At 41.3% G+C, this 26,800-nt stretch overlaps 2 protein-coding genes across 3 annotated transcripts in view; both read left to right on the top strand.

The window, feature by feature from the left end:
- The window catches only part of LOC122669849 (probable serine/threonine-protein kinase SIS8), a 36,757-nt gene extending 21,038 nt beyond the window's left edge, over window positions 1–15,719 (top strand). For both annotated transcript variants that reach the window (XM_043866722.1, XM_043866721.1), the window contains 9 exons: window positions 5,171–5,211; window positions 6,981–7,049; window positions 7,178–7,278; window positions 7,940–8,018; window positions 8,103–8,201; window positions 9,096–9,164; window positions 14,864–14,913; window positions 15,029–15,205; window positions 15,380–15,719. In XM_043866722.1, the coding sequence (XP_043722657.1) occupies window positions 5,171–5,211; window positions 6,981–7,049; window positions 7,178–7,278; window positions 7,940–8,018; window positions 8,103–8,201; window positions 9,096–9,164; window positions 14,864–14,913; window positions 15,029–15,205; window positions 15,380–15,461 (767 nt within the window). In that variant the 3' untranslated portion in view covers window positions 15,462–15,719. The remainder of the gene's footprint in view (window positions 1–5,170; window positions 5,212–6,980; window positions 7,050–7,177; window positions 7,279–7,939; window positions 8,019–8,102; window positions 8,202–9,095; window positions 9,165–14,863; window positions 14,914–15,028; window positions 15,206–15,379) is intronic.
- A 766-nt stretch (window positions 15,720–16,485) lies between these two features.
- LOC122668755 (uncharacterized protein ycf36-like) lies at window positions 16,486–19,476 on the top strand. The gene is made up of 5 exons (XM_043865288.1): window positions 16,486–16,509; window positions 17,335–17,881; window positions 17,991–18,019; window positions 18,852–18,908; window positions 19,069–19,476. Exons 1-5 carry the CDS (start codon window positions 16,486–16,488, stop codon window positions 19,282–19,284), a joined length of 873 nt encoding a protein of 290 aa, XP_043721223.1. The 3' UTR covers window positions 19,285–19,476.
- Window positions 19,477–26,800: the final 7,324 nt, after the last annotated feature.

Below are 26,800 nucleotides of genomic sequence, written 5' to 3'. Positions count from 1 at the left end.
TCCCTATCATTTGATCCTCTCAAGTCTGCTGGTAGCATCGAGAGGAGAGAATCGAGTTTCGGCCAGACAGTTTTTTCTCCCGGTTCCGCGTGACGAGCTCTTGGAGTGATCCAGCTCTTAGTGTGAGCTTTGTTTGCTGCTTTCTTTGGGCCATACAAGCATCGTTTTTGGGTAAGGAAGACTTACCCTTGTTGCTCCGCCGCTGTTTCTTGCTTCGTTTGGGTTTTACAAGCCTTTTTTCGTTTTTCTGGTCTCTGCTTTTGCTTTTTTTTCTTGTGTTCAAGGAGCAATGGTGTGGTTGAAATCTTGTTGTTTGGACTTATTAAGCATTTGATTTGAGTTAAATATGGGTGACAAAAATGAGGAAACAGCTTGCCTTTGTCGTAGACCCACTTGCGCATCATCCTCTGTCCCTTCATATGAGAACACCAATGTGCACTTCCCATTGTCAAGTTGGACAATACCAATTACCTAGATTGGTCTCGATCCATGAAACTGATCCTTAGGTGTAAGGGAAAGATGGGGTACATAAATGGCAGCATCAAGGCACCTCTTCCTACCGAGCAAGGGTATTCCAAATGGGACACTGAGAACTCACTGGTGATGGCTTGGCTTCTTTTCTCAATGAAGCCTGAGATTGGACGGAGGTTTATGGGTAAAGAGACTGCCAAAGATATTTGGAACAGTGTAGCCCGTATCTTTGATCGTGTTGGAGACTCTACAAAGGTGTACCAACTTCTCCAACAGATTGTTAGCCTACGCCAGGGTGATAGAAGCATCTCTGACTACTATTGTCTTGTTGTGGGCCTGTGGGAGGAGTATGATCACTATAGAGATCTTCAGTTGTGTCCTGATGATGAAGTCAAGGTACACAGGTTGTTTGAGAAGGAGAGGGTACTATTTCTTCTTGGTGGCCTGAATCCTGAATTTGAGCCTCTAAGGGTACAAATCCTTGGCCGACCTAGTCTTCCCTCACTGGAGGAGGTGTGTGGATATCTACAGAGTGAGGAAACCCGTAGGGGTGCCATGGAGACTAGTATCAACACCACTATTGAGCGCTCTGCTCTTGTTTCTTCCATCCCTCAGGACTCCACTAAGGGAGCTGATAAGGGGGCTGCTAAGGGGTCTTCGAAGAGCCGATTCTTATGTGACCATTGTGGTAAAACTGGACATACGAAGGACTTCTGTTGGGATCTCCATGGGAAGCCCCCACCTGGTTCCACTGGGGGACTGAAGGGACAGCGGAAAAAGGGGCCTAAGGCTCATGTTGGGGTCATTGAAGCTGATTCATCCTCCCTTTCCCCAGCTGACATTGCTGCCTTTCGCCAGGTTGTAGTCCACCTGGACAGTTCACCTGCAGCTCCTACTTCTACTGCACTACAGGCCTCTTCCTCCTCCGGCATCACACCTTGGGTTATTGACTCGGGCGCCACGGATCATATGACTGGTAGGTCCCAGCTGTATAATTCCTACTCTGTTTGTTCTGGGAAAGATAAGGTAAAAATTGCCGATGGTACATTCTCTTCCATCTCTGGTAAGGGAGATATCCAGGTTACACCTTGCTTACCCCTGAAGTCTGTTTTTCATGTTCCCAACTTTGCTACTAACCTTCTTTCCGTTAGCCAATTGACTAAATCTTTGAACCGCTTTGTCACCTTCTTTCCTACCCATTGTCTTTTTCAGATTTGGTGACGAGGAAGGTGATTGGCGATGGTCATGAAGTGATGGCTTATATGTTTTGGAACGGTGCTTCCTCCGTTGTACAACCTTAATCCTATGTTTGTGGGCTAGAAGGTGGACGTACTCAAGAGGATATTTTGCTTTGGCATCGTCGGTTGGGACACCCTTCTTTTTCTGTTATGAGGAAACAGTTACCTCACTTGTTTAGTTCCTTTCCAGTCTCTCATGTTTTTCATTGTGAACCTTGTCTATTTGCCAAAAGTTGTAAAACAGTTTATACATCCAATGGTAATAGATCGACTTCACCTTTTCATCTTATACATACTGATGTTTGGGGGCCTTCCCCTGTTACCTCTTTGCGTGGCTTCCGCTACTTTGTCTCTTTTATTGATGATTATTCTCGGGTTACTTGGGTGTACTTGTTGAAACATAAAAGTGATGTACATGTTGCATTTACAAATTTCTATGAGTTAGTGTATACCCAATTTCAAACCCGGATCCAAATTGTTCGTTCTGACAAAGGTGGGGAGTATATGTATAGTGGTTTGGAAACCTTTTTTTCTGACCATGGCATTATTCATCAGGTGGCCTGTGTTGATACCCCACAACAAAATGGGGTGGCTGAAAGAAAAAATCGCCACCTTCTTGAAGTGGCTAGGTCCCTTTGGTTTACCATGCATGTTCCCAAAACTTTTTGGTCTGATGCTCTACTCACTGCTGTCTTTCTTATTAATCGCATGCCGTCTAGTGTCTTACAATTTCAAGTTCCTCTTGCTGTCCTACCCTCACGGTCTTCTTCATTCTCTCTCCCTCCAAAGGTGTTTGGTTGTATTTGTTATGTACATGTTAGCAAATCTGCCCGCACTAAATTGGATCCTAAGGCTCTGAGTGCATCTTTCTCGGGTATTCCTCCACCTCCAAAGGATATAAATGCTATCATCCTCCCACTCGTCGGTGGCTTCTCTCCAGAGATGTCCGTTTCTTTGAAAGCATACCTTTTTTTCAGTCACCTCTTCAGGGGGAGTGTTTATCGCTTGGTAGTGGTATTGCAAGTGAAGAGGTTCCCGAGTCTGTCTCACTTCCTATCTCCTATCCTGTTCCTATTTCACCTTTTCAGATTGACAAGGGAAAGAGAAGTTCTGTTGAGGGGGAGCCTTGTATAGAGAATGTAGTTGAGGGGGAGCACCCTTGTGTACAGGGGAACAGAGAATAAGGGGAGCTACTGGTGTATACGAAGGAAAGGAGAAATCCTGCTTCATGGCTGCCTATAAAGAAGACCTGCCAAAATCCTTCTTCATCACCTCATCCTGAGTCTCCATCCATCGAGACAGGTATACCTTCTTCTACCCCTATATCCTCAGACTTGGACCTTCCTATTGCCCACCGTAAGGGAACTCGGGCATGTACTAATCCCATTGCCAAGTTTGTTTCCTATGATTCTATTTCCCTTACAGGTATAGCCTTCTCTGTGGCTATCTCCTCCATATCTATTCCCAAGAATGTAGCTGAGGCTATGGCAGATCCAAAATGGAGAGAAGCAATGAACACAGAGATGTTGGCACTTGAGAAGAATCATACTTGGGACCTTGTTGAGCTCCCTAAAGGGAGAGTCCCTGTTGGGTGCAGATGGGTATTCACAGTCAAGTTCAAGTCTGATGGTACCGTGGAGAGATATAAGGCAAGACTTGTCGCTAAGGGTTATACACAGGTGTATGGTATTGACTTTCAGGAAACCTTTGCTCCAGTGGCCAAGCACAACTCCATCCGGGTACTTCTCTCAATGGCAGCAAATCTTGATTGGCCTTTGTACCAACTGGATGTGAAGAATGCATTCTTACATGGTGACCTAGAAGAAGAAGTGTATATGCATCCTCCTCCTAGGTTCAAGCATACTGGTGACAGTGGGAAAGTGTGTCGTCTTAGGAAGGCTCTTTATGGACTCAAACAGTCTCCTAAGGCTTAGTTTGAAAGATTTAGACAAGCTCTCCTGCAAAACGGATATACTCAAAGTCAAGCTGATCACACATTGTTTATACAAAGGAAGGACAGCACTATTACGGCTCTCATTGTTTATGTTGATGACATTGTGGTCACGGGAAATAGTGAAGCCGAAATCTCAAAGCTTAAACTTTACTTGTCTCGACAGTTTGAGATCAAGGACCTCGGTCCATTGAAGTATTTCCTGGGGATTGAGGTTTCTAGATCCAAGCAAGGGATCAATGTTTGTCAAAGGAAGTTTGTTCTTGATCTCCTTACAGAGACAGGCTACTTGGGATGTAAACCAGTCTCCTCCCCCATTGAGCAGAATCACAGACTAGGGGAAGATTGTGGTAAACCGCTTGTGGATGCTGAAAAATACCAGAGATTAGTAGGCAAGTTAATCTACCTTTCCCTCACCAGACCTGACATTACCTATGCTGTGGGAGTGGTGAGTCAGTTTATGCATGCACCCAAGGTGGGACATCTTGATGCAGTTTACAGGATCCTCAGGTACTTGAAGTCATGTCCTGGAAAGGGTCTTCTCTTTTCTAGGAATGGTAACTTGAGAATTGAAGTATATACAGATGCAGATTGGGCCGGGTCTATTTCTGATAGAAGGTCCACCTCCGGATACTGTACATTTGTTGGGGGAAACTTAGTCACCTGGAGAAGCAAGAAGCAACCTGTGGTAGCTAGGTCAAGTGCTGAAGCAGAATTTAGGGCCATGGCTCATGGTGTGTGTGAAATCTTGTGGTTGAAGAAACTTGTCCAAGAATTGGGGTTTGAGACGACAGAACCTATGAGTCTATACTGTGACAACAAGGCAGCCATAAGTATTGCACATAATCCGGTCCAACATGACCGGACAAAGCATGTTGAGGTTGACAGGCACTTCATCAAGGAGAAAATAGAGTCTAAGACTATTTGTACCCCTTTTGTGAAGACAAGTGAACAAGTGGCAGACATATTCACCAAAGGACTTAGTTCTCATCACTTCAGTTTTATGTTAGACAAGCTGGGTTTGTATGACATACACCACCCAGCTTGAGGGGGAGTGTTAAGAGTACTTAGTTTCAGGGGTATATTTGTACTTAGACACTTACTTATGTATTTTATGTGCTATTTGTATTAGGCTAAGGGCCTGAGTGTAATTAGATATTCTTCTCAATATAAGGCTGTTTGTCTCAAGTTGAGAGAAACAACACATTACACCAAATCGTGTTTGAACTTTGCCTCCCTTGGAGCTTTGCTCCTCTCTTCTCTTTCTCCTCTAAAACCTAACACAAACATGCTTCTTTGCAGTCTTGCCTCCATTCAAACAATTATCCCATATAAAATTTTTATTGAAACATGGTTTTAAATGCTTGTATTTGAATCAAATTTCAATATCAGTCAACTTGATTTTTCCGATTTTGTGTTACCCTTGCTACTGACTACTTATTATAGTGATGATTTATTTTATGATACATCTACTTCCTGATGTACTTTTCTGTAACTTCTTATCTTCCAGGTTCATATGGGGAGGTGTATCATGCAGACTGGCATGGCACTGTAAGTTACACTTTTGTTTCTTTAGCAAAAATTAATTATCCTTCTCTGGTATAAGCTATTTGGATTCTCCTCATCCTCAACTTAACCTTCAGTTGTCATGATTGGGAGGGGGGTGTAGTAAATATTTTCAGTGTCAACATACTGATGGTAAGCTTGTACTTGAGAATTGGCTCAATGTGAGCTCTGCTCTTAATGGTAAATCTGGAAACTTTGTTAGTAAATAAATTTTGACTAGATTCTTTGGACTCTCTTGCTAAACAGCATCCAATTAATGTAGAACTGATTTATTAGATATTTAACTTGCAAATTTTAGATGGTTGGGGCTGATTAGTTTGCATGACTATTGACTAGTATAAAAATATTGAATAGTTTAGCTCAGTGGGTGAGAGATTGAAGTTGTAATTTATTTTTATCAACTCAAAACTTTTTATTAAAAGCACCTACACAGCATCAATCTTTTTCTTCTTAATCTAGTCTCTATTCACCTATTTTGTTTCTATACCTGTGAGATCAAGTAAAGACAAATTTAATTGCCTCAATTAAATATTTGTTTTCAAATTAGAGTTTTGATATGCTAATGCATAATTACTAGAAGTGCTAGTGTGACATCTGAATTGTTTTCTTTGCTACTATTTTCCCATGTTATTAAGCTAATTGGCTGATCCATTAGTTCTAGTGTGATATCTGAATTGTTTTCTTTTCTATTATTTTGCCATGTTATTAAGCTAACTTATGGTCCATTATCAGCTCCTTTGACTCAAATTCTTTCCTAATTTATGATGCAGTTAACGATGTCCAATCTGGCCATTTGGGCCTTAGAATACTTTATTTTGGCCCATGGTTGGTTTCTATGGCCATAGGCCTGTTAGTTTTGAGTTTTTTTCAAATGTAATTGACCTCTTTTATAAGCCCAAAAGTTGGGATTTAAGGAGTACATGGGATTAAGTACATGGATAAGATTGTGTGGGTCCCATGTGCTATTAAGTAATCAGGTTAGTTTAATCTAGAAGAGTCCTTTTAAGTTAAATGTTTGAGTTAGAGAGGTTAAGAGTCATTAGTGGAGTCAATTTAGGAGATTTTATTACTGTTTTTATAAATAGCAATGTAACCACCCCCCCCCCCCCAATTTTGATTGATTGGAATAGAATAGTTTTGTTTGGAAAATTGCCTTGTGTGGTGTACTCTCTCTCAATTACCTTGCAAACTGTCTTCTTTCTCTTACTCTCGGTAAGATTTTTCCTCTCTCACATTATTCTCTCAAGTCTCAATCACACCTACCATGTCTATCTTTTCTCCTAAACTTTCTTTCTTCCCTATTAAATTGCTTCATCTTTTGGTCTGGATTTTCAGATCCGATCCTATTTTGTCAGCCATACGACATCACCACTTTTTTCTTCCTTCCCATTGCTATTTTTTTCATCTACATCAATAGACAGCCTATTTCCTTTGTTATTTTCTCCATCTATTTTTGTAATTTCTACCCCTATGGTAAGCCTTGTCCCATATATTTTTTCCCTCAAATTTCTTCACTAGTTTCTATTGTGATACTTAATCAGATCTGGCCATTTCAAGCATCAGATTAGATTTTTTTCCTCCAATCCTTACTTGACCATCACTTGTAGATCCATCATTCGTTCTGCATTAATTTGTTTTTAATCATGGACCTTTTTTGTGATAGAAAATTGATGTCATGAATGGTTCTACCAGTGCAAGATTGGTTCTTTTTTGTTTTTTATTACATTATTGATGGTGTTAGTTCTGTACGACAGGAAGTTGCTGTGAAAAAGTTCTTGGACCAAGATTTCTCAGGTGATGCATTGGCGCAATTCAGATGTGAAGTAAGCATCACAATGTTAAACTATGTCATGTACTGCTAAAGCAGTACAAATCGTGTTTTTTTTTTTTTTGCTTTTTTCACTCTTCTTAACAAAATATTCAAACAGCATCCACTGGTGTTACTATGCAGGTTAAGATCATGCTAAGGCTGCGGCATCCAAATGTTGTTCTTTTTATGGGGGCAGTTACTCGCCCTCCAAATTTGTCAATACTGACAGAGTTTCTTCCTAGGTTGTTAATATTTATCTTTTTGTGTGGCATACTGAGATTGTTATTTTTTGTTTATATAATAGAAATAAACTATGCTGCTTTTTTGGAAACTTGACGAGTGTGCTTATATGAAATTGGTGGCTATAGGCTTGAATTTTTCGGCTCATGAATCATGATATTATCCAAAGTGACTCCTTCAATTCTTTCTCGCTTAGAATGGGGCGGGGTGTACTGAAGAAGATAATACTTTTGATTACTGTAACTCCCATATGCTTGTCTGCTGGAAGTATGAATCTGCTTGAATGCATAACACATAACGGTGATAAATGTATACAACATTTAAATTGCTAAGCTGATAGAATTTCTGAGTTTTCCATACCACAAATGTTGGTGGAGAAATCTCTGAATGTGCAGTCAATTTTGTCTTTTGAGACTTCTAACTCATCTCAATGAATTTTTAATCAAATACTATCTTATTTTTCCTTATGTCTCATCATTCACGAAGTTTGTTTTAAGAATATTTTGAGACAATGGAAGGAAAATGTCTACATTATAGCCCATAGTATTCAATATTGGTTCCTTGTAGTAACCACTGATTGTTAACAACCCTTGTACTGTAATCTGTGATGGATCCTAATGATATCAATTCGTGGGACGTAATCTCTCTACCATTCGTCTGCAGGGGGAGTTTATATAGGTTATTGCATCGGCCCAATGTTCAACTTGATGAAAAGCGACGATTGCGAATGGCTCTGGATGTGGTATAAGTGTGAAAATCATTATTGTTCCAAGCTTGCAGTATCTGGTTATATACATGTCATCTAAGTTTCCCTATTTATTTGCAGGCAAAGGGAATGAATTACTTGCACACTAGCCATCCTACCATTGTACATCGAGATCTGAAGTCCCCTAATCTTCTTGTTGATAAAAACTGGGTTGTAAAGGTGTGGTTATTACCAAATTTTTGTCCTTTAAGTGCTTTCAAGTTGTCTTTACTATTTTCTGTTATTATATGCCTTTCAAGCCTGTGAATTTAGGTAGTTAATGCTAGCAGCTATTACCAACCTAATGTATATGCAAAATTATTAATCCTTAAAGGACATTGATATTGGATGCTTGACGGTAGGCCAGAATTTAATTGTGCCTTGTCGATTTAGATATCCTAATGATGATGAACTTTGCATGTGTTCTTTCAGTCTTTGAATTAATTAATTTAGTCATATGTACCGGAGCTTTATTATAGAAGCAGCTACCAGGTTCTGAACGACAAAATCTTGGCAGATGCCAAAGAGCTTGACTTCTTAGGACTTGGAGACTAAACAAATTTCTCGACTGTGTTTGGTTTCAAATTATGTTCTTCTCTCTAGAACTTTGAAATGATTACAACGTTAAGTGAGAAGGGTCAAGTTTTTTATGACCATAGTTAGAGAAGTTAATTCTCTCTCAATCCATTATCTTTTGGTTTGAGTGTATAGAAGAGGAGGAGGGGGGGGGGGGGAGTTAAATAGGGGCTGACAACTGTGGCTGCATAATCTTCTTTATGAGCAAGATGTTGCAATTTTCAACTCTCTCTACCCTATTTTGGCAAGTCTGTAAGACCTAGGGTTGGTTGAAACTCCAACCTCAAATGGTGCCTTCAAACTTCCCTTTGCTTTGGTTAGTACATAGTATTATGGGCGACATGCATATTAGTTCAATTTTAAGCTCGCTCTCTCTCTTTCTCCCTTTCCCCTGGTTGAAACAGAATTTCAACTATTTAAGCTACTGGGCCGTTGCTGACCTATCTCTGGAGATCCGTCTTAAAAGTTTCTAATATCTTGTATCCATACTTTGTGCAGGTCTGTGATTTTGGGTTGTCACGTTTGAAACACCACACATTTTTGTCTTCAAAATCTACTGCTGGAACGGTAATTCTCCATGGGAACTCCAACTAATTACGTACCTCTGTGATTATTTAATTTTATTTTCTTATCTACAGTTCGTCCATTATGAACATAGTTCCACTAACTATAACAAGGTTCCCCTTTACTTCTCGACTTGTACTATTTCGCATCGTTTCTTTCCTCCTAACAGGCTTTGTTTAGGAAACAACTTAGAAGTAGGATAAAACAAAATATTCTATAGACTTTGTGTAAGAATCATTTGTTGCCCCAGAATAGTAATTATACATGTATATTTGTTGCCCAAAAAATAATAATTATACATGCATATCAGTTCAGAATCAGAGTTGGGGGAATGATGTTGACTTGTCCTTAATTTGAGGTCGACTTTATTTATAATGTAGTTACAACTTACAACCCTAAAGGGGTAAAAGGTTAAAATGGGAAAATAAGATAAAACCTTAATGTAACCTAATGTAAGGTGCTAATATTCTAATCCCACAGTTCTCAGCACTCCCCCTCAAGTTGGGGCAAATATATTATACATGCCCAACTTGGAGACCAGTGGATGAAACACCTTACAATTCAAACCCTCTGTAAATGCATTAGCAAGCTGATTAACAGAACTAACAAAAGGTATACAGATGATTCCTTGCTCAAGCTTCTTTTTGATGAAGTGTCTGTCGATCTCAATGTGTTTTGGCATGTCATGCTGGACTGGATTATGAGCAATACTGATTGCAGCTTTGTTGTCACAGTAGAGGCGCATAGGATCTTCAAAAGTAACTCCTAGATCACTCAATAGTCCCTTAAGCCACATGAGTTCACAAATCCCTTGGGCCATGGCACGATACTCTGCTTTAGCACTAGTCCGTGATACAATGACTGCTTCTTGCTTCGCCATGTGACAAGGTTACCACCAAGGAAGGAATAGTAACCAGAAGTAGATCTCCGATCACCAACAGACCCAGCCCAATCCGCATCGATAAATGCCTCCACCAGTCTTAGGTTCCCATTGTTAGAGAATTGAATACCTTTCTCAGGGGCAGACTTCAAATACCTCAATATACAGTGCACTACATCAAGATGAGACGTCCTGGGATCATGGAGAAACCGACTAACAATGCCCACAACATTGGCAATATTTGGTCTGGTATGAGACAAGTAAATAAGCCGACCAACAAGTCTCTGGTACTGTTCTCTGTCAACCGGATCACCCAAGGCACTATACAACTAATGATTAACCTCAATAGGGGAGTCTACAAGCTTACATCCAAGCATTCCTGTTTCATTAAGAAGGTCCGATATGTACTAATGTTGGGAAATGAAAAGACCCTTGTTTGACCTTGCAACTTCAATCCCAAGAAAATACTGAAGAAGTCCTAGATCCTTTGTTTCAAACTCCTTTGCTGACATAGATTTCAGATGGGAGATTTCGGCATTGTTGTTCCCAATAATCACTATATCATCTACATAAACGATGAGGGTTGTAATTTGGGTACCAATTTTCTTCACAAACAAGGTATGATCAATTTGGCTTTGTTGGTATCCAAACTTCTGCATGGCTTTCAGGAAGCGACCAAACCACGCCCTAGGAGATTGTTTGAGTCCATGAAGAAACTTCTGCAATTTGCAAACACGGCCAGTAGTAGATGGGGAAGCAAAACTTGGAGGTAAGTCCATGTAGACTTCTTCAAGGTCTCCATTTAAAAAAGCATTTTTGACATCCAATTGGTGGAGGTTCCATCCCTGATAGGCAGCACATGACAACAATGCCCTAACCAAATTCATTTTTGTCACAGGTGCAAAGGTTTCTTGATAATCTATTCCATAGGTTTGGGTGAAGCCCTTGGCAACCAGACGTGCTTTGTACCTCTCAATAGTGCCACCAACTTTTTGCTTGACTGTAAACACCCATTTGCATCTAACCAACTTCTTCCCTTTAGGGCGAGGGAAAAATTCCCAGGAACCATTTTTGTCCAAGGCCTGCATTTCTTCTAACATGGCAGCCTTCCACTTCAGATCTTTGATGGCTTCTTTCCAGTCTTGTGGAATATACACAGAAGACAGGGAAGGAAAAAAAGCCCGATAGGAGGGTGATAAAGATTTATAAGAGACAAAATGGGAAATGGGATGTTGAGTATAGGAACAAATGGCTTTTCTAATAGTAATGGGACGGTCATCATGCATAGGGTTAGCAAGATCAAACACGTTATCAGAAGTAGGAGAGATATTACCTGATGGTGGAGACGAATCTGGTGGAGGCGTCGCAGTGGGTAATGGTTGGTCGTTCATGGTACCCTTTTTCTTGAATCTACTCCGAGTGTAGGTTATCATTTTCGGATCAAGAACAGAATGAACCAACGTCTCCTCAACACTGGTACTATCAATCGTAGGCTCCCCTTGGACTATAAGCTCCCCCTGAATCGGAAGACGCCCTTTTGAGAGGCCGAATAACCAAGGAAAATACACCGAAGAGCTTGAGGATCTAGTTTAGACCAAGAAGGGGAAGAATTATGAGCAAACCAAACACACCCAAATATTTTGGGAGGAAGGGAGGAGGCAATAGTAAGGTCTGGGAGAAAAGAAAGAGGTGTCTTTAAATTCAGGACACTAGAGGGAACCCTATTAATAAGGTAGGCAGCAATAAGGACATCATCTCCCTAATAGGTTTTAGGGACACCAGTAGTAATCATCAAGGTACAAGTCATGTCTAGGAGATGGCGATTTTGCCGTTCAGGTGTCCTGACACAAGAAGTTTGGGAGAGTATGCCATGAGAAGTGAGATACTGCTGAAAACTACTATCAATATATTCCGTACCATTATCACTTCTATGAATCCTAATAGTGGCATTAAATTGAGTGCGAAGCATGGCATGGAAGGATTGAAAACAAGAAAATGCATCAAATTTATTATGTAGAAGATAAATCCATGTGAGACGTGTGCAATTATCAACAAATGTAATGAACCATCGAAAACCATTACGATCAACAGTCCTAGAAGGACCCCATGTATAAAAATGAATAATGGAAAAGGGAACATTGCTTTTAACATCACTAATAGGATAAGAATTTCTAGTGTGCTTTGCAAATTCACATACATCACAATGAAGTTGTTCCAAACCACAAACTTTAACCAAGTCCGGAAACATAGAATGTAAAATATGAAAAGAAGGGAGTCCCAAACGGCAGTGTTGGTAATGAAGCTTTGTCGATGCGCTATTAGAACAGAGAGTGTGAGTTGAAGATGGGAGTGGTACTGTTGGGATAGAATCCAAGTAATAGAGACCATCACAAACCCAAACATACCCAATCGTTGCGCCCGTTGCCAGATCTTGAAACAAGCAATGACTAGAAAAAAAAAACAATTCAATTCACTAGTTAAATGGTATACGGATAATAAATTTACGCATAATTTTGGGACATGTAAAACAGAAGAAAGAGAAAGATGGGATGAACAAGAGACTTAACCTTTCTTGGAGATGGAGGACATAGACCCATCGACAACACATACCTTATCCTTACCAGATAAAGGAGGATAGGTACGGAAAACCTCTGAGTTACTAGTCATGTGGCCAGTAGCTCCAGAGTCAATCAACCATAAGGGACTCATAGATGAGACAAGGAAATTACCTGATTGGACAAGGTTGGAGACGAGAGAAGAGGAAGAACCAGTGGTCAGTTGTGTCACCAATTTTGGGTGGTAGCCATCTGATCCAGAGAGAAGGGTGTCGTAGTAGAAGAAACAGGGCAAGTGTCAAGTACTTCAGAGAGATGAACCTAGGAACGAGTGTTGCCCTGTTTAGGATTACACCCACCCTTGGGATGCCCATGGAGCTTCCAACAAGTCTCCCATGTGTGACGAGGGCAACCACAATAATCACATTTTACAGGTTCCCATGTAGAAGTAGGAGCCTTGGAGGGATCTGCAATGACAGGTGTAGGTGGTATAGTGAGCAAGGCAAATCGAACAGGAATAGCGGGAGGCATCATAACAATCTGGTGGTGTTCTCCGGACTGAACAAAATTATACGCCTGAAGAAGTGTAGGGAATGCATCACGCCCTAATATCTGGACCCGAACTTGGTCATATTCCGGATTCAAGCCTGTCAGAAAGTCATGTACACATTCCATCTCCCTTTCCTTTTGAAATGTACCAGCTTCATTAGGGTGAACCATAGGAACGGGATGATAGAAGTCTAATTGCTACCAAAGAGCCATCAAGGTAGAATAGTGGGCAGTGAGAGATAGCTCCTTCTGAGTAGTACTACGAACCTAACGTTGTATCTCATATATCTGGGCATAATTCCCTGCCTGTGAATAGGTTTGGCGAGTTGCATCCCATAGTCCTTGGTTGAATTAAAGAGAACAAAGCTGGGACTAACAGAGGGCTCCATCGAATTGAGCAGGAAGGACATAACCAACGCATCATTGGACAACCATGTGGAAGCAATAGTAGGATCTATTGGCTTTGGAGTGTCTCCTGTAACAAGGCCAGAGTAATTGTGTCCTCGGAGTGTGAGAAAACATGCCCGTGACCAGGTAAGATAGTTTTGATCATTTAGTTTGATGGGGCCAGGTTGGAGAGTGTGATGCCCAGTGTAACTCGAGCGACCAAGTGAGTGCCCCTTAGTTGTACATGTGGAGGGTACACCAATGGAGGTAGCAGTAGGATCATCAACATAGTTGTCACGGCGTAGCGGCGACCCAAGGCGGTGGAGAGGGTGCAAATTCCAGGCGACACCAACTAGGCAGCCAAGGTGTCCTAGACGCCCGCCTAGTCGACGCCTTGACAACTATGATCATCAACCATAGTATCTAGGGTAGAGAAAGATCACTCGATAACCAGAAAAAGGGAAGCAAAAAGGGGCACGATGACCTAGGCAAGTCGCGGCGGCACCAACAAAAGGGACCGGCGGAAAGGCATGTTGGTGACCTGTAGGGTCGCAGCAAGAGAGAAGCAGCATTGGCAATGAAAGGAGCCGGTGGAGAAGGCACAGAAACTGGCTGGTTGTGGTGGTGGCGAGCGGAGGCAACGCCAATGGCTAGGAGGGCCAGTGAAAGATGTGCGGCGACCTGCGGGTCGTAGCGGTGGCGAGCGGTGGCAGCGCCGACGGAAGTAGCGCGGAGATTGGAGGTCACAGCGGTAGCAGCACCGGCAGCTAAGGGTGCCGGCGGAAGATGTGTGGCGAGTTGTGGGTCGCGGCGGTGGTAAAGGCAACCTGTGGTGGTCACTGCAGCGGTAAGGGGAGGCGACCTTGGTCGCGTGAAAGAGGCAGAGACAGCGGCAGCGGTGGGAAAGGCTGGCGGACAAGGCAGCTGCAGCAATGGCAGTGGAATTTGCGGTGAGGAGGCCCGACAACGTGAGAAACTCAAGTGGATGGTGCGAGTGTCGTCTACCATGCTAGACAAGGAGGCTACGGCGGCGGTGGAGGACAATGTGAAAAACAAAAAAGATTCTAGGGTTTTGAGCTCAAATACCAAATTCAGAATTAGAGTTGGGAGAATGATGTGACTTGTCGTTAATGATAGAGATCCACTTTATTTATAATGTAGTTACAACTCTAAAGGGGTAAAAAGGGAAAAAGGGAAAATAAGATAAAACCCTAATGTAAGGTGCTAATATGCTAAACCCATGGTTCTTAACAATATCATTATGTCATTTTGTTTATTCATATGTTTTATAAAGTTCTCATCTAAGACGAACATTTTCTGTTAAACTGCAGCCAGAATGGATGGCACCAGAAGTTCTCAGAAATGAACCATCCAATGAGAAGTAAGTAGTGAAATTGATTACATTAACTGCAGGAACCTTTGAAAAAATGGGCAGTTGTGCTTTCTGTAATTTTTCTTTGCATTGTGCTAATAAAATCAAATTGACCTACGCGCAGGTGTGATGTTTATAGTTTCGGTGTGATCTTGTGGGAGTTGGCTACTTTACGTATGCCATGGGGCGGAATGAATCCAATGCAGGTAGTTGGAGCCGTTGGGTTCCAAAATAGACGCCTTGAGATACCTGAAGAGGTTGATCCAACTGTGGGGCAAATCATTAGTGATTGTTGGCAGAGGTAGGTCCCTGCATGGCATGCATAAGGTAGAGATTGCCAATGGTTTCTTTTGACTTGGAAGAAAAAAAAAAAGAAGTAAAATCTAGGAAAGGAAAATGCATAATGAAACTCTTAAGAAATTTATTTTATGGAAAACAGCTTGATATAATGAGCCTTTTTTTGTTGCTTGTGCAGTGAGCCGAACCTGCGGCCTTCTTTTGCTCAGCTTATGTCCCGTCTCAAGTGTCTTCAGCACCTATTAGTTGAAAAATCATAGGCATGGAACTCAAATTAAAGGGCAAGCTCCATACAGGGGTAGCACCATTGCATTCTAGTACAACTTTTGCCGATGCTCAAAGAGCTGGGGCAGCAGAACTCTAGTTGCAGATATCATTTGAATCAAACACATACTTATAGTCACCCATTATTAAGGGCGGGAAACGGGAAAATCATAGGACTGAATTGGGGCTGTTGGTTCATTCAAAGTGGGGACCAATACCCAACCAAGCAAGGAAATTCAGTCGTGTCTTGTGGGGATCTGTTAAATGACTGCGCAAAGTGCGGTTGAAGATACCACGGGGAAGTATTTTTTTCAACCTTCAGTAGAGAGTTGTTGAGGGGAAAACAATATATACTGTCATTGTTTCATGTTTTTTTTTTTTTTTTTTTGTTGGGGGGGGGGGTGTTGGGGGTTGGGGGTGGGAAGGGGTTTCATTCACAAAAATGTGAAAGCATTTGGAAATGTATACGTCTGTACTATTCTGTTAAATTGTTGTGAAAAAGAAAAGGAAAAAGGGGGAAAAAAAACAAAGAAAGAGGAAAGCAATGGAGAAGGAACAGCGTGGGAACAAATTGTGTATGCATGTGTACATTTAATTATTCTTCCAAAAGGGAAAAGATGAAATGTTTGCAATGGGTTTTTGGTAATAAGAAAGTATCACTAATTACTTAACACTTGTTCTAGACCAGAGAGCTCTACTTCCAGCCTTTATTGGTGGGGTTTAAATGTCTATTGTCTACCCAATTTCCCATTCTCCATGAAGCAAATTATGGGATTTTCTTAGTTTTTAATGATCTTTGATTGAGGACAAAATTTAAATGCAGAAACAGAAAATTTATTACAATAAAAAAAAAACTTAGTCTTATCCCAACTTAATGGGGTCGATTACATAGATCCAAACAAAACAAAGTACGAAAAAAATAGTTTTAACCAAAAAAAAAAGAAAAAAGAAAGAAAAGATAGAAAAGGAGATATGGAAAAAGACCACAAAAGAAATATGGGAAATAAATACAAAAAATGAATGGTGAAAGATAGTAAGAGGATAGTAAGAGGAGAGAGGCATAGCTCAACCCCTTAAGAGAATCCTAACTAAATGGGGTTTGCGACATAGATCTTTAACCTCCACTAGGCTTTGTCCGAGGTTATACTTGAAACAAGCCCTAACCTATGCATCTTCTTCTTGACCACTTTTTCGATTGTCATTTTAAGTCTGCCCCTAGCTCTTTCAGCTCCTTCAATTGGAATTATATCACTCTTCCTTATTGAAATGTCATTAGGCTTCCGTTGAATATGATCATATCACTTTAAACAACTCTCTCGTAATTTATCATTGATCGGACTTACTCCCAAGTCTGATCTAATATATTCATTCCATACTTTATCCTTGTTTTTTCACACATCTATCTTAATATTTTCATCTCTATTATACAAAATTTATCAAGTATGTAAGATTATCGGGTTCGTTTTACAATATTTTGTATCACACAAACGAAACATTAGGAGACTCGTAAATTCTTCCTAGCCCATCCCAATTTTGAATCTCAATGATTTTTTAACTTTACTTTTGTACGTAAGTTTCAAAAAATGCACTAATGAGGGGTGATGGAATAGCTTCGTATATAAAAGATCAACAAAATCATTTCATACGAGAAGAGAGATAAAGAGAGGGTGATAGTGATAATATACCCTCCCTCATAGTTCAAAGAAAAAGTTCCGACACAAATAAGTCATCAACATCATCATCTATCCACGTGGCATAATCGAGTGGTAAGAGACAGTTGAGGATTTTTTTTTCCCCTTTCTTACTCAGGCAGTCAGGCAGCGAGGTCCAAGTGTAGAGACCACTGCCATGGCTGCGGCGTTTAGGTAGCCGGACTCCGGCAAAGCACCAGTCACAGGGCTTCTTGGCACCAGCCCAACTCCTCAAACTACCACCTTCTCAACCTCCATCCTCTTCTTCTACAACAACAACATCAGATATCCTGGAAATCAGTATCAGTTCCAACATCATCATCAACAACGCCGGCGATTCCTCCCAATTGCCTCCTCCTCCTCATCGCCTTCCTTCAGGAACGGAGGAGGAAGCATACCACCAGGAACAGAAACAGAGTGTCCCGTCCCAGTGGACCAACAACCCGTGAAGGAGTACCAGAGCCTAGCCGCCTCCTTCCCCTTCTCCTGGGCAGCTGGAGACTTACCCGATTACAGCTCTCGTCTCTTCCTCATGGGGGCTTCCTTTTCTCTCTTCGTCGGACTCCCCGTTGCTTGGCTCGGCATCGTTCATCCTGAGTCACAGCCCCTCAACTGTGTTCTCGGCGCCGCCTCCAGTGGCCTCCTTGTTGTTACTCTCGCCGTCCTCCGTATGTACCTCGGTTGGGCTTACGTTGGAAATCGTCTTCTCAGCGCCACTGTCGAGTGTATAAACCATTTCTTCCTTTTCTTCTTCTTCTTCTTCTTTTACCTCTTTCCAATTTAATTCAGTGTTGTGAATTAGGAGTGAAATGAGTCTTTTTGGGTTGGTTGCAGATGAAGAAACTGGGTGGTACGATGGCCAGGTAACCTTTCTTCCCTTCTTCGTTTCTTCTTCTGTTTAATATATATATCTCCAACTTCACTGAATTGGTTCTTTTTAGAGTTTCGGGTTCTCAATTAAAATTACTCCTGTATAGTAAGTTTCTGGGATTAGTCTGCTTTTCTTTCTGTACCCAATTCTCATCAGTCATAATCCCCTTGTAAAACGTTTCTCACTCAGGACCTGATTCTATTAATTTCATCATAGTATATGATTTAGAATCGTTTTGATCCTTCATGGAAGAGTGTCTTTCTACCAAGAGGCATACTAAGTCAATTTTTGATGCTCTAAAGGCTCCATTACAGCTTCATCATGAACAGATTCATAGAGCAAAAAGAAGGATAAAGTAAGGAATGATCATATTAGAGCTGGTTTGGGAGTAGCTCTGTTTCATGTTAAACTATGAGAAAGTCGTTTAAGGTGACATAGCCATGTTCAACGGAAGTCCTACGAAGGAGTGATTTGATTCAGACTGAAGGAACTAAAAGAGTCAGGAGTAAGACTTAAAATGACCTTAGGAGAAGTGGTGAGGAAGACATGCATAGCTTAGGCCTTTAATAGAGCTGATTGGAGGGCAAGGATCCATGTATCCGACCCCATTTAGTTGGGATAAGGCTGACTTCTTGTTGTTGAACTGATTCACATAACTTTCTGATAAAAAAGCAGGTCTTTAGTCTCTCTATTTTCAGACTGAACACAAAATAGGATTGACAGAAACGCGGATTATAGCCTATTCAGTTTCTTGTCTCTGTTATTTTGTCCTAATATCACATATGTTTTCCATAGCTGAAGCAGGGTCTTTCTTTTCCTTACAGATATGGGTGAAAACTGCAGAAGTCTTGGCACGAGATCGCCTTCTTGGTTCATATTCAGTGAGTGACACATATAGAGCCTAACTACTAATTTAGTTGCCTTCTTTGGCAAGATCACATACCACCTTCAAGACTTTGATGGGCAATCTATTCCTTGTTGACTTGCCTGAATTCTTCAATGGTTGAACTCATTTAAACACACCTCTCTCTCCAATTTCAGGTCAAACCAGTGTTAAACAGATTGAAATTCACACTAGTAGGGCTGGCAGCATCTTTAGTCTTATGTGGTGTTCTACTTTTCAACCATGAAGGCAATCAGAAGAATTCTTACATCTCTTCTGATGAAGCTGGGGGTAGGGCTGTACCTGGAATTTACAATGATGATTCTGCTAGATCATTTGAACCAGATGCATTCTGTGGTGAGCCTGACCTCTGATTCTTAAACACTGTCTAGTGGCTACCCCATCTCTGTTCAGTTTCAAACTTTTTTCCTTATATTGTACCATGTCAATAATCACCTATGACCTCTGTAAGTTAGAATTTGGAAGGTTGATACGCCTTCAACACTGGTGTTTAGCTTGTAGTACTTAGAGCATTGTTTGAAAGCTTGTCAATTGTAGATACATAACCAAGATCCAACAGATCACATAACTCAGGGATGGTAAACCAAGTCCAAATTTCAAAACCGGCGTCATCGATGTTGCAATGCATAACAAGACCACCATGAGGGGCCAGTCCTCTGAGGTAGAGGGATGTCTGAGTGCATGTAAAGCTTCTAAACAGCAAAGATAAATACCAATGTATACCCCCAAAGTTAAGGGTGTCAATTAAGAATCAGAAACGAAAGCAGAAACAGAATTCAGTCATTTGAAACTGAACTAAGGGTCTTTTTGGTATCATATTCAATTTTTTTATGCTCTATTTAAAAAAAATCATTAACGAAAACGTTTTTTATAAAAAAATGAAAACTGTTTGGTAACTATTAGACATATAAGAGAATAGAATGAGAAATAGTTTGGGAAAGTAATTATCTGCAAACAATTTTTAGTGGAAGTGAAAAATTCCCCATCACCCATCATCTTCTCCTGAATCTTCAGCGCCGAGGACCACTACCCGTCATTCCCAGCAAGATGGGAGCCCAAAGGGAGAGTGCTCGGTCAGAACCCAAATCGATGTCGCCACTGTCATGGTCTCTTCTCCTATCCATTTCTTCCACAAAATCACTCTCGCAGAATGGCCATTTGATCTCAACTTCCATGACAGGGTTCACAATTTGAAAGCACATATAACACCAATATCTAGCATCCAAGTACTTAGTGTCACACCCCTATCCTGACAAGGGATAGAATACAATATCAGGATATGATTGGGGTGACACGCATCATCCCACCTCACCGCCAGGATCTCGATGTAGTGGCCAAATCACAGTCATAAACCAATATTAAAATACAATAATATCAGAGTACGAAAGACAAAGGAATATTACATTCCAAGACAGGTCAGAGTTTGCGGAAGCGTAAATGAAATGATTATAAGATGTTCATTGGCTAATGATAATAAGTAACATAGTTACAAAATTCCTATGACCATCAAGTAGCTACCAAAAAGGTAAAACATAAAAGTTTATACAAAGCACAATGCTCTAAAATAATAATAAAACGGAACGATCCCAAGTAATAAGACAACCCGTAGGCACAATCATCATGGGCAACCATCGCCATGATCCTCGTCCACGGTCTCTAGCTCCACAAGAATCATCTCGCATCCAAATCTAAAAAGAATGTGTACACGGGGGTTAGCTCCACCGAGCTAGTGAGAGAGAAAAGGGGATGCACAATCACACAATCACAAATAGTCCATGGTGCATGCTATTATTAATTCATTTACCACCTAACACACAATGCTAAGTCAATGGGTATATGCTACTATGCAATAACTCGGGAAGACATTGTGGATCCTTCCATTCTCACCACAATGCAACCTCAATTATTACTATGGAGCCCGCGCCGGTCGTAGTCATCACCACCCGAGGCGGACCCGATAACCATTACTACCCCGGTGGCCTCTCTAACTCTCCACAGTGCAAGTGCTCGCTACCCAACACCTAAACCCCTGTTGGTAAGGGTCGTAGCATAGGGAACCGAGCCTAACCACGGATATACTACATGAATCCTATCGTGTTGAGAGGTACATCCGGGTGTGTCAACGTCCCATTCCATCTAACACCGGTACCAAGACAACACGGCGCATACATGCAAGAATGAGATGTAATATACAATTCCACGTAATTCGGGGTTCCGTGCCAGATTTCCAGACCGTAACCCAACACAAATCCATATCATCCAAATCATCATCATCGAATAAGAATAAATGCAAATATGCAATCATGCTTGAATGATAATGTCACAATATAATTCATAAATGCATGAATAAGCAATAGTAAACAAGCTCAAACAGTCACCCAAACCCACTCACCAATTACTTCACATAGAATTTGTATAAGCGCAACGATTCTCGCTCAAAATCACTCCATTGCACATATATGTTGGCGCCTATAGAAGTGAATAAGAGTGTGAGAGAGTGTAGGGGAGGCCTCATAGAGAAACCCCACGGTTTACATAAGTTATAAGCCTTAAAACGCATCGGAGGCAACGTCGGACTCAACAGGCTTGCCTCCGACCTTGCCTCCGACCTTCCTGTAGGCTCAAGCCACATCGGAGGCAAACATCGGACTCACGCAGATCTTGCCTCCGACCTTGCCTCCGACCTTCCCTGCAGGCTCGGGACACATCGGAGGCAACATCGGACTCACGCAGACTCGCCTCCGATGCAACCCAAGTGTGATTTCAAGGTCTTTAAAAGCCCAGGGTTGTCCCATTTGGTTCTCTAAGCCTCAAGGGACTAGGGAGGGGGTGTCTTGGAGTCTATTTGGGTCCTAGAACACCCAACATCCAAAGATTTAAGGGGGTTTAAAGGATCAAAAGCTCAAAAATCCAGATTTAGGGTTTTCTTTGGTGGTTGAAGCTTTAGAATCAAATAGATTCAGCAAGAGGTCAAATAGAGGTCTTTATAGGATTGTAATGAAAATGGGATAGCATCCTACAAGGGGAAACTACACATGGTTCGAGCTAACCCTTTGGGTTTCAAAAAAGGAAAACCCCATCTTGGGGCTGCTACCAACAAACCACCCAAGCTCAAACGAGCAAGGGAGAAAGAGAGAAAAAGGGGGGAAAAGGGGCACTTGGCTTACCTGGTCTGAGATACACAAGATGTGGCCTCTTTAAAGCTCCAAACCCAGCAGCCATTTCCTTCTTCTTCTTCCCTTCCTTCTCCTTCTTCTCCTCCTTGCCGCCCCCTCTCCTTAAAGCTCTCCTCTCCTTTCACGATTAGGTTAGGAAAGAAAAAAAAAAAAGAAAGACTAAGGAATAGTCTTACCCCTTTCTCTCATATAAAAAAAATCACTTTTAATGGCCTGTTTGGATAAGGTCTCATAAGTGTAACCTAGGGTCTATTTGGGTAGGGTCAAACATGGCAGGACACCCATAGCACCTTAGCCATAGGGTCTCACCCACAAGAGTCCTTGTCGGCGACATTGGATGCGGGGTCGGAGGTAGCCGGTAACCTTGCATCCGATGCGAGTAGGAAGGTGGTTCCCACCATAAGAGGTCAGGGCCTTTGGACCACACTGCGAGGGCTTTGAGAGGGCAGTAAGCACACAACAAAATTTGGTCAATTACTTACCCCTGACACGTCAAGGTGCAACCTCCGTGGTCCCGACTAGTTTCCACAGGCAAACTCGTACTATGGTCAATAATTTTATAGCTGGGTTTGACCACCAGTGAGAACAACTCACCGGCATACGTGGCAGTGATAACTACACGTCACGGGGAAGAATTAATAATTAATTATACTCCTGAGGTGCGGGTATAACATTCTCCCCACCTTACAAGAAATTTCGTCCCCGAAATTTGAGGCAGCTAGGGTCTCAAGTGATAAGGGCTGTTGGATAACAACATCCCAAGTCACCCACATCTTAAACTAAGTCAAAGGTCGGGTCAAGATGAGGCAGTGCCTACATGTCACAGCAAGTCAGGTTCCACAATTCTCTTTTCCTTACAAGGTCACATTACCACAGGGGTGTGGTTCACAATAACCATAGGAAAACAGGGTTCCAACTACTAAGTTAAGTCTCAAGGAATAAAGGTTCCTTAGATCTTCCAGATCAGGTGATACCACTCTAGCCTTCACTACTCTGGTCATTCTTGGGTTACAGGATTTAACCTGTCCATGACCCAACATAGGATTTACATTCTGAAGGCCTTCACATCTGGTTGTCTCATTACCTAACCCAACTTTAGAATGATTTGGAATATTGATGGAATCTCCTATTGTTCACTCCCAGTACGGAGGGAACGCATTTGGTGATCCATTACCCCATTCATATCTGTCGTTGGAGAAGGTCTTGTTACATCCTTCAGTTTCAGCTTTCACAACCTTTAAACCTACTACACAGTTATCCCACAAGGAAGAGTCCACATCAGTCCTCTTTCGAGAACCAATAACCCTTTAATAGTTTTGGTCCAAGTCAACTCTTCAAGCAGGTCTCAATAAATTAACCTACTCGGTCATTAAATTCATTATTCATTACCCTAAGGTTTGGTCAACCAAGGTCAGGGCTCCAACTAGTTTCATAGCAAGGTCGAGGTAAGTCATACTTGTAGTACCAGAGAATCACTCTAGTCACACAAGTCCAAGGTTCTAAGGGATATCTATATATATATTTATCACACCAATATGTAGGCATAGATTCAATAATTACATTCAAATCCCTATGGACATATCCATCATCTAGGTCAATCCACAAGAACAAGAAGTTCTCAGTGCACGGTTCACTAAGTCCTTTTTTGGAAAGTCAAATCACGGTGTAGGACTCCCTCTATGAGTCTAAACAAGGTTGGATAAACCAAGTAAAGTTTAAATAGAGTCGTCACTAGCTTGAGGTGTTATGAGTGACTTCCAAATACACGTGACCTTCATGGCTTACTCAAATAAACAGCCCAAACCAGCCTATTACTTTCCTTTCCTAGTACCTACCCACAGGTTTAGATTCTACGCACCCCCTTAAGGGTCTCTACCCGCATAGATTTAGGTTTCCCTATCCATAAGGTTTGAGTCCTTACATTCATAGGGTCTATGGATCTTCATCCTCAAGGGTAACTCTTCTCCTTTTAGGTAAGAGAGGAGTCACAGCGGTTACCAATGCCTGCTAGTTCTTATTAGCTGGCCCAGTCGGGTACAAGTCCTAACCTCTTTCAATTTCAAGGTATTAACTAGACTCATGTGGTCCCCACAAATGGGTCACACAACAGGGGTGTCCGATCTAGGGTATAGGCACAAGATCATCACATATAGGTGTGGTCAAAAGGTCTCCAAAATAGGCTCAAAATCTTAAAAGAAAATCGGGTGGACTCACGAGCGACGCGCACCGGGTGCATTCGTGGCTCCTCCGTGAAAATAGGTAGAGCGGACTAACGAGCAGATGTGGAATGCAAATCCGTTCGTTCGTTCGGTCTCAGAAGTCTCAAAGGCCGAGAGAGTTGAAGTCAAACGGATCTACGGATGGACGCATGAGTGTGGATCCGTTCGTTCGTTTGTTCGTAGAATTTTAACAAAACAGAGCCACGAGTTTTAAAACTCATTTTTGGCTCCAAAGAAAAGGACATAACCGCAGGGAGAAAAAGCTCTACAGGGACTTCCGTTCAAGCTCCCCTTAGGTGGTTTTCTTGTAATCTTAAGCCTCAAGGTTCAACTCTTACTTGTTCATGATATGACTTTCTTCTCATTCCTACTTTCTCTTTCTTGGATTTGGGATGAATCATCTCAAGTTGTGATCATGTCTTGATTTTGCTTGTAAACCCATGGCCATGTACACCAAATTCATACCAAACCGATTGGCCGGAACTAGGGTTTTTTAGGTGTAAATCAAGCCCTATTTGATCGATGACACTAAGTTGTTGGATCCTTGTTTGATTATTGCATCTTTTATAAATTTTCAAGTCTTTGCAAGCATTTTAGAGATTGTTGCTATGTTTGTCAAGTCTAGTTGAATTTTACTAGGATTATGTTCAGGTTTTGATTGTGGTAAAGTTCTCAATTCACAATATTTTGGGAAAACTCTCCAAGTTCAAATCTAATTCTTTTACATGCCATAAAATCTCATAGAAAATTATCACATTGTCTTATCTTCAAACATATTTTCTTGTATACATGATTGTTGATAAAATCCTTAGAATCTTTCCTCTTCTCTTTTGCCATATTTGATTCGGTCTTACTAGATAGGGCTTAGCTTACATTCTCTGAGCTGTCACAAACCATATTTACTTGTTTCCCAAGATTCAAACTTCCAACCACAAAATCTGAAAATTTTCTTTGAAGTTCAAGGCATGCTCCATGATTGAATAAACCTATTTCTTGCTTGAACCCACTGTTTTGTATAAAATATTACTTTCTAGGCATAAAATGGCCATTAACCTCTATCATGTATGATTGCATTCACATAGTGGCCATGCATTCCCTTTTTCCCCAACTTCTTAGATCACAATTTGATAAAAAAAAAAATCAGAAATTTCTAGCCTAAGAATCCTGTTGTAACTTAATTGCCTTGGGAAAAGAATCAAAGGCTAGGTTTTAAACCCCATAACCTTACATTGATCATCTACTTAGGCCTTAGCATTCAAGGTATTAATTTGCTATCTACTTGGCTTTTGGCTGCGGGTTAAAACAATCAATGGCTCCAAGAACACGACGTGCATGCGTAGAACAAATTGCACCAACTGTCCTAGATCCACTATGGTTCCAAAAGATAGAGGACCAAGAGCTTTATCGAGACTACTTCCGCTTCAAAAATATAATGGAAGGGCGGGATGTAGTGTTGGATGATCTCGAGCTTACAAGGTGGGGCAGAGATTTGAGGCATTGGGGTGGACCAACATTCTCAACCTTCCTGAACCATACTACTTGAAACTCATTTGCCATTTCTATACAAATCTGGACACCGAGAACCCGGGCATACAAAATTATCGGGTTGTCTCATATGTCAAGGGGGTTCCTATAGCCTTCACTGCAGCACAGTTGGTCGGCGTTATCAACATGTCCATTGGAGGAGCAAAGACCTATTGTTCACCTAGAAGGAATCCCTATACCTTCATCAGGTGGGAGGTATTGACATTCTGACGACCATCAGGAGGCTGAACCTGCGAGTGGTGGATGGCTTCGATGAGGTCACGAAGCAACTCTTCGATCAGACTCGGCGCCTAGAGGGTATTGAGAGAGGGAAAGATGACATCAACACCTTTCTTGGTCGCGATGGTGGCGGTGGTGCAAATGACTATCCCAACTTTCTCTCAACAAATTGAAGTTATCCCAGATCAGTTCTTCTAGTTCTTGTCTTAGGATGAACAATTGGGAACTTTTAGAAATGGTAGACTTGTATATTTAATCTGAGATAACCAGAATCAAAAGTTTCGAATTGGAACAAATGGGGTCTTGCATTCTGAGTTGGGAAGGGCACAGGTATGCCCAAAAAGAGAATCTGGAACAATTATGGTGTTTAGATTGGTATCTCTTGATTGAGCAGGATGGAGTCATATGTTTTTGTTGGAAAAGATGAAATCATGAATGTTAAAACGGGAAGAATATGATTGCCTCCCAAGAAGATTTGGAACAATTGGATATTTGTAATTAATCTTATATGTATCTCTATGTAGTTACTTAATTCTTTCTTGTTTAATTCATTGTTGATAATTGTGGGTGATTATAATTGATTCATTGTTGTTTATGAATTTTAACATATAGTTGTCCATTTATGACCTACTTAAGACTCAACCAAGCAATTACATAGTTGTAGCTTAACAACCTATGGTTCAAATCCTAAGTTTCATGTTGCCTATTAT

Source organism: Telopea speciosissima, chromosome 7 (genome assembly GCF_018873765.1).
Source record: "Telopea speciosissima isolate NSW1024214 ecotype Mountain lineage chromosome 7, Tspe_v1, whole genome shotgun sequence".
NCBI classification, from domain to species: Eukaryota; Viridiplantae; Streptophyta; class Magnoliopsida; order Proteales; family Proteaceae; genus Telopea; species Telopea speciosissima.
This window is presented reverse-complemented; position numbering and strand designations above follow the sequence as displayed.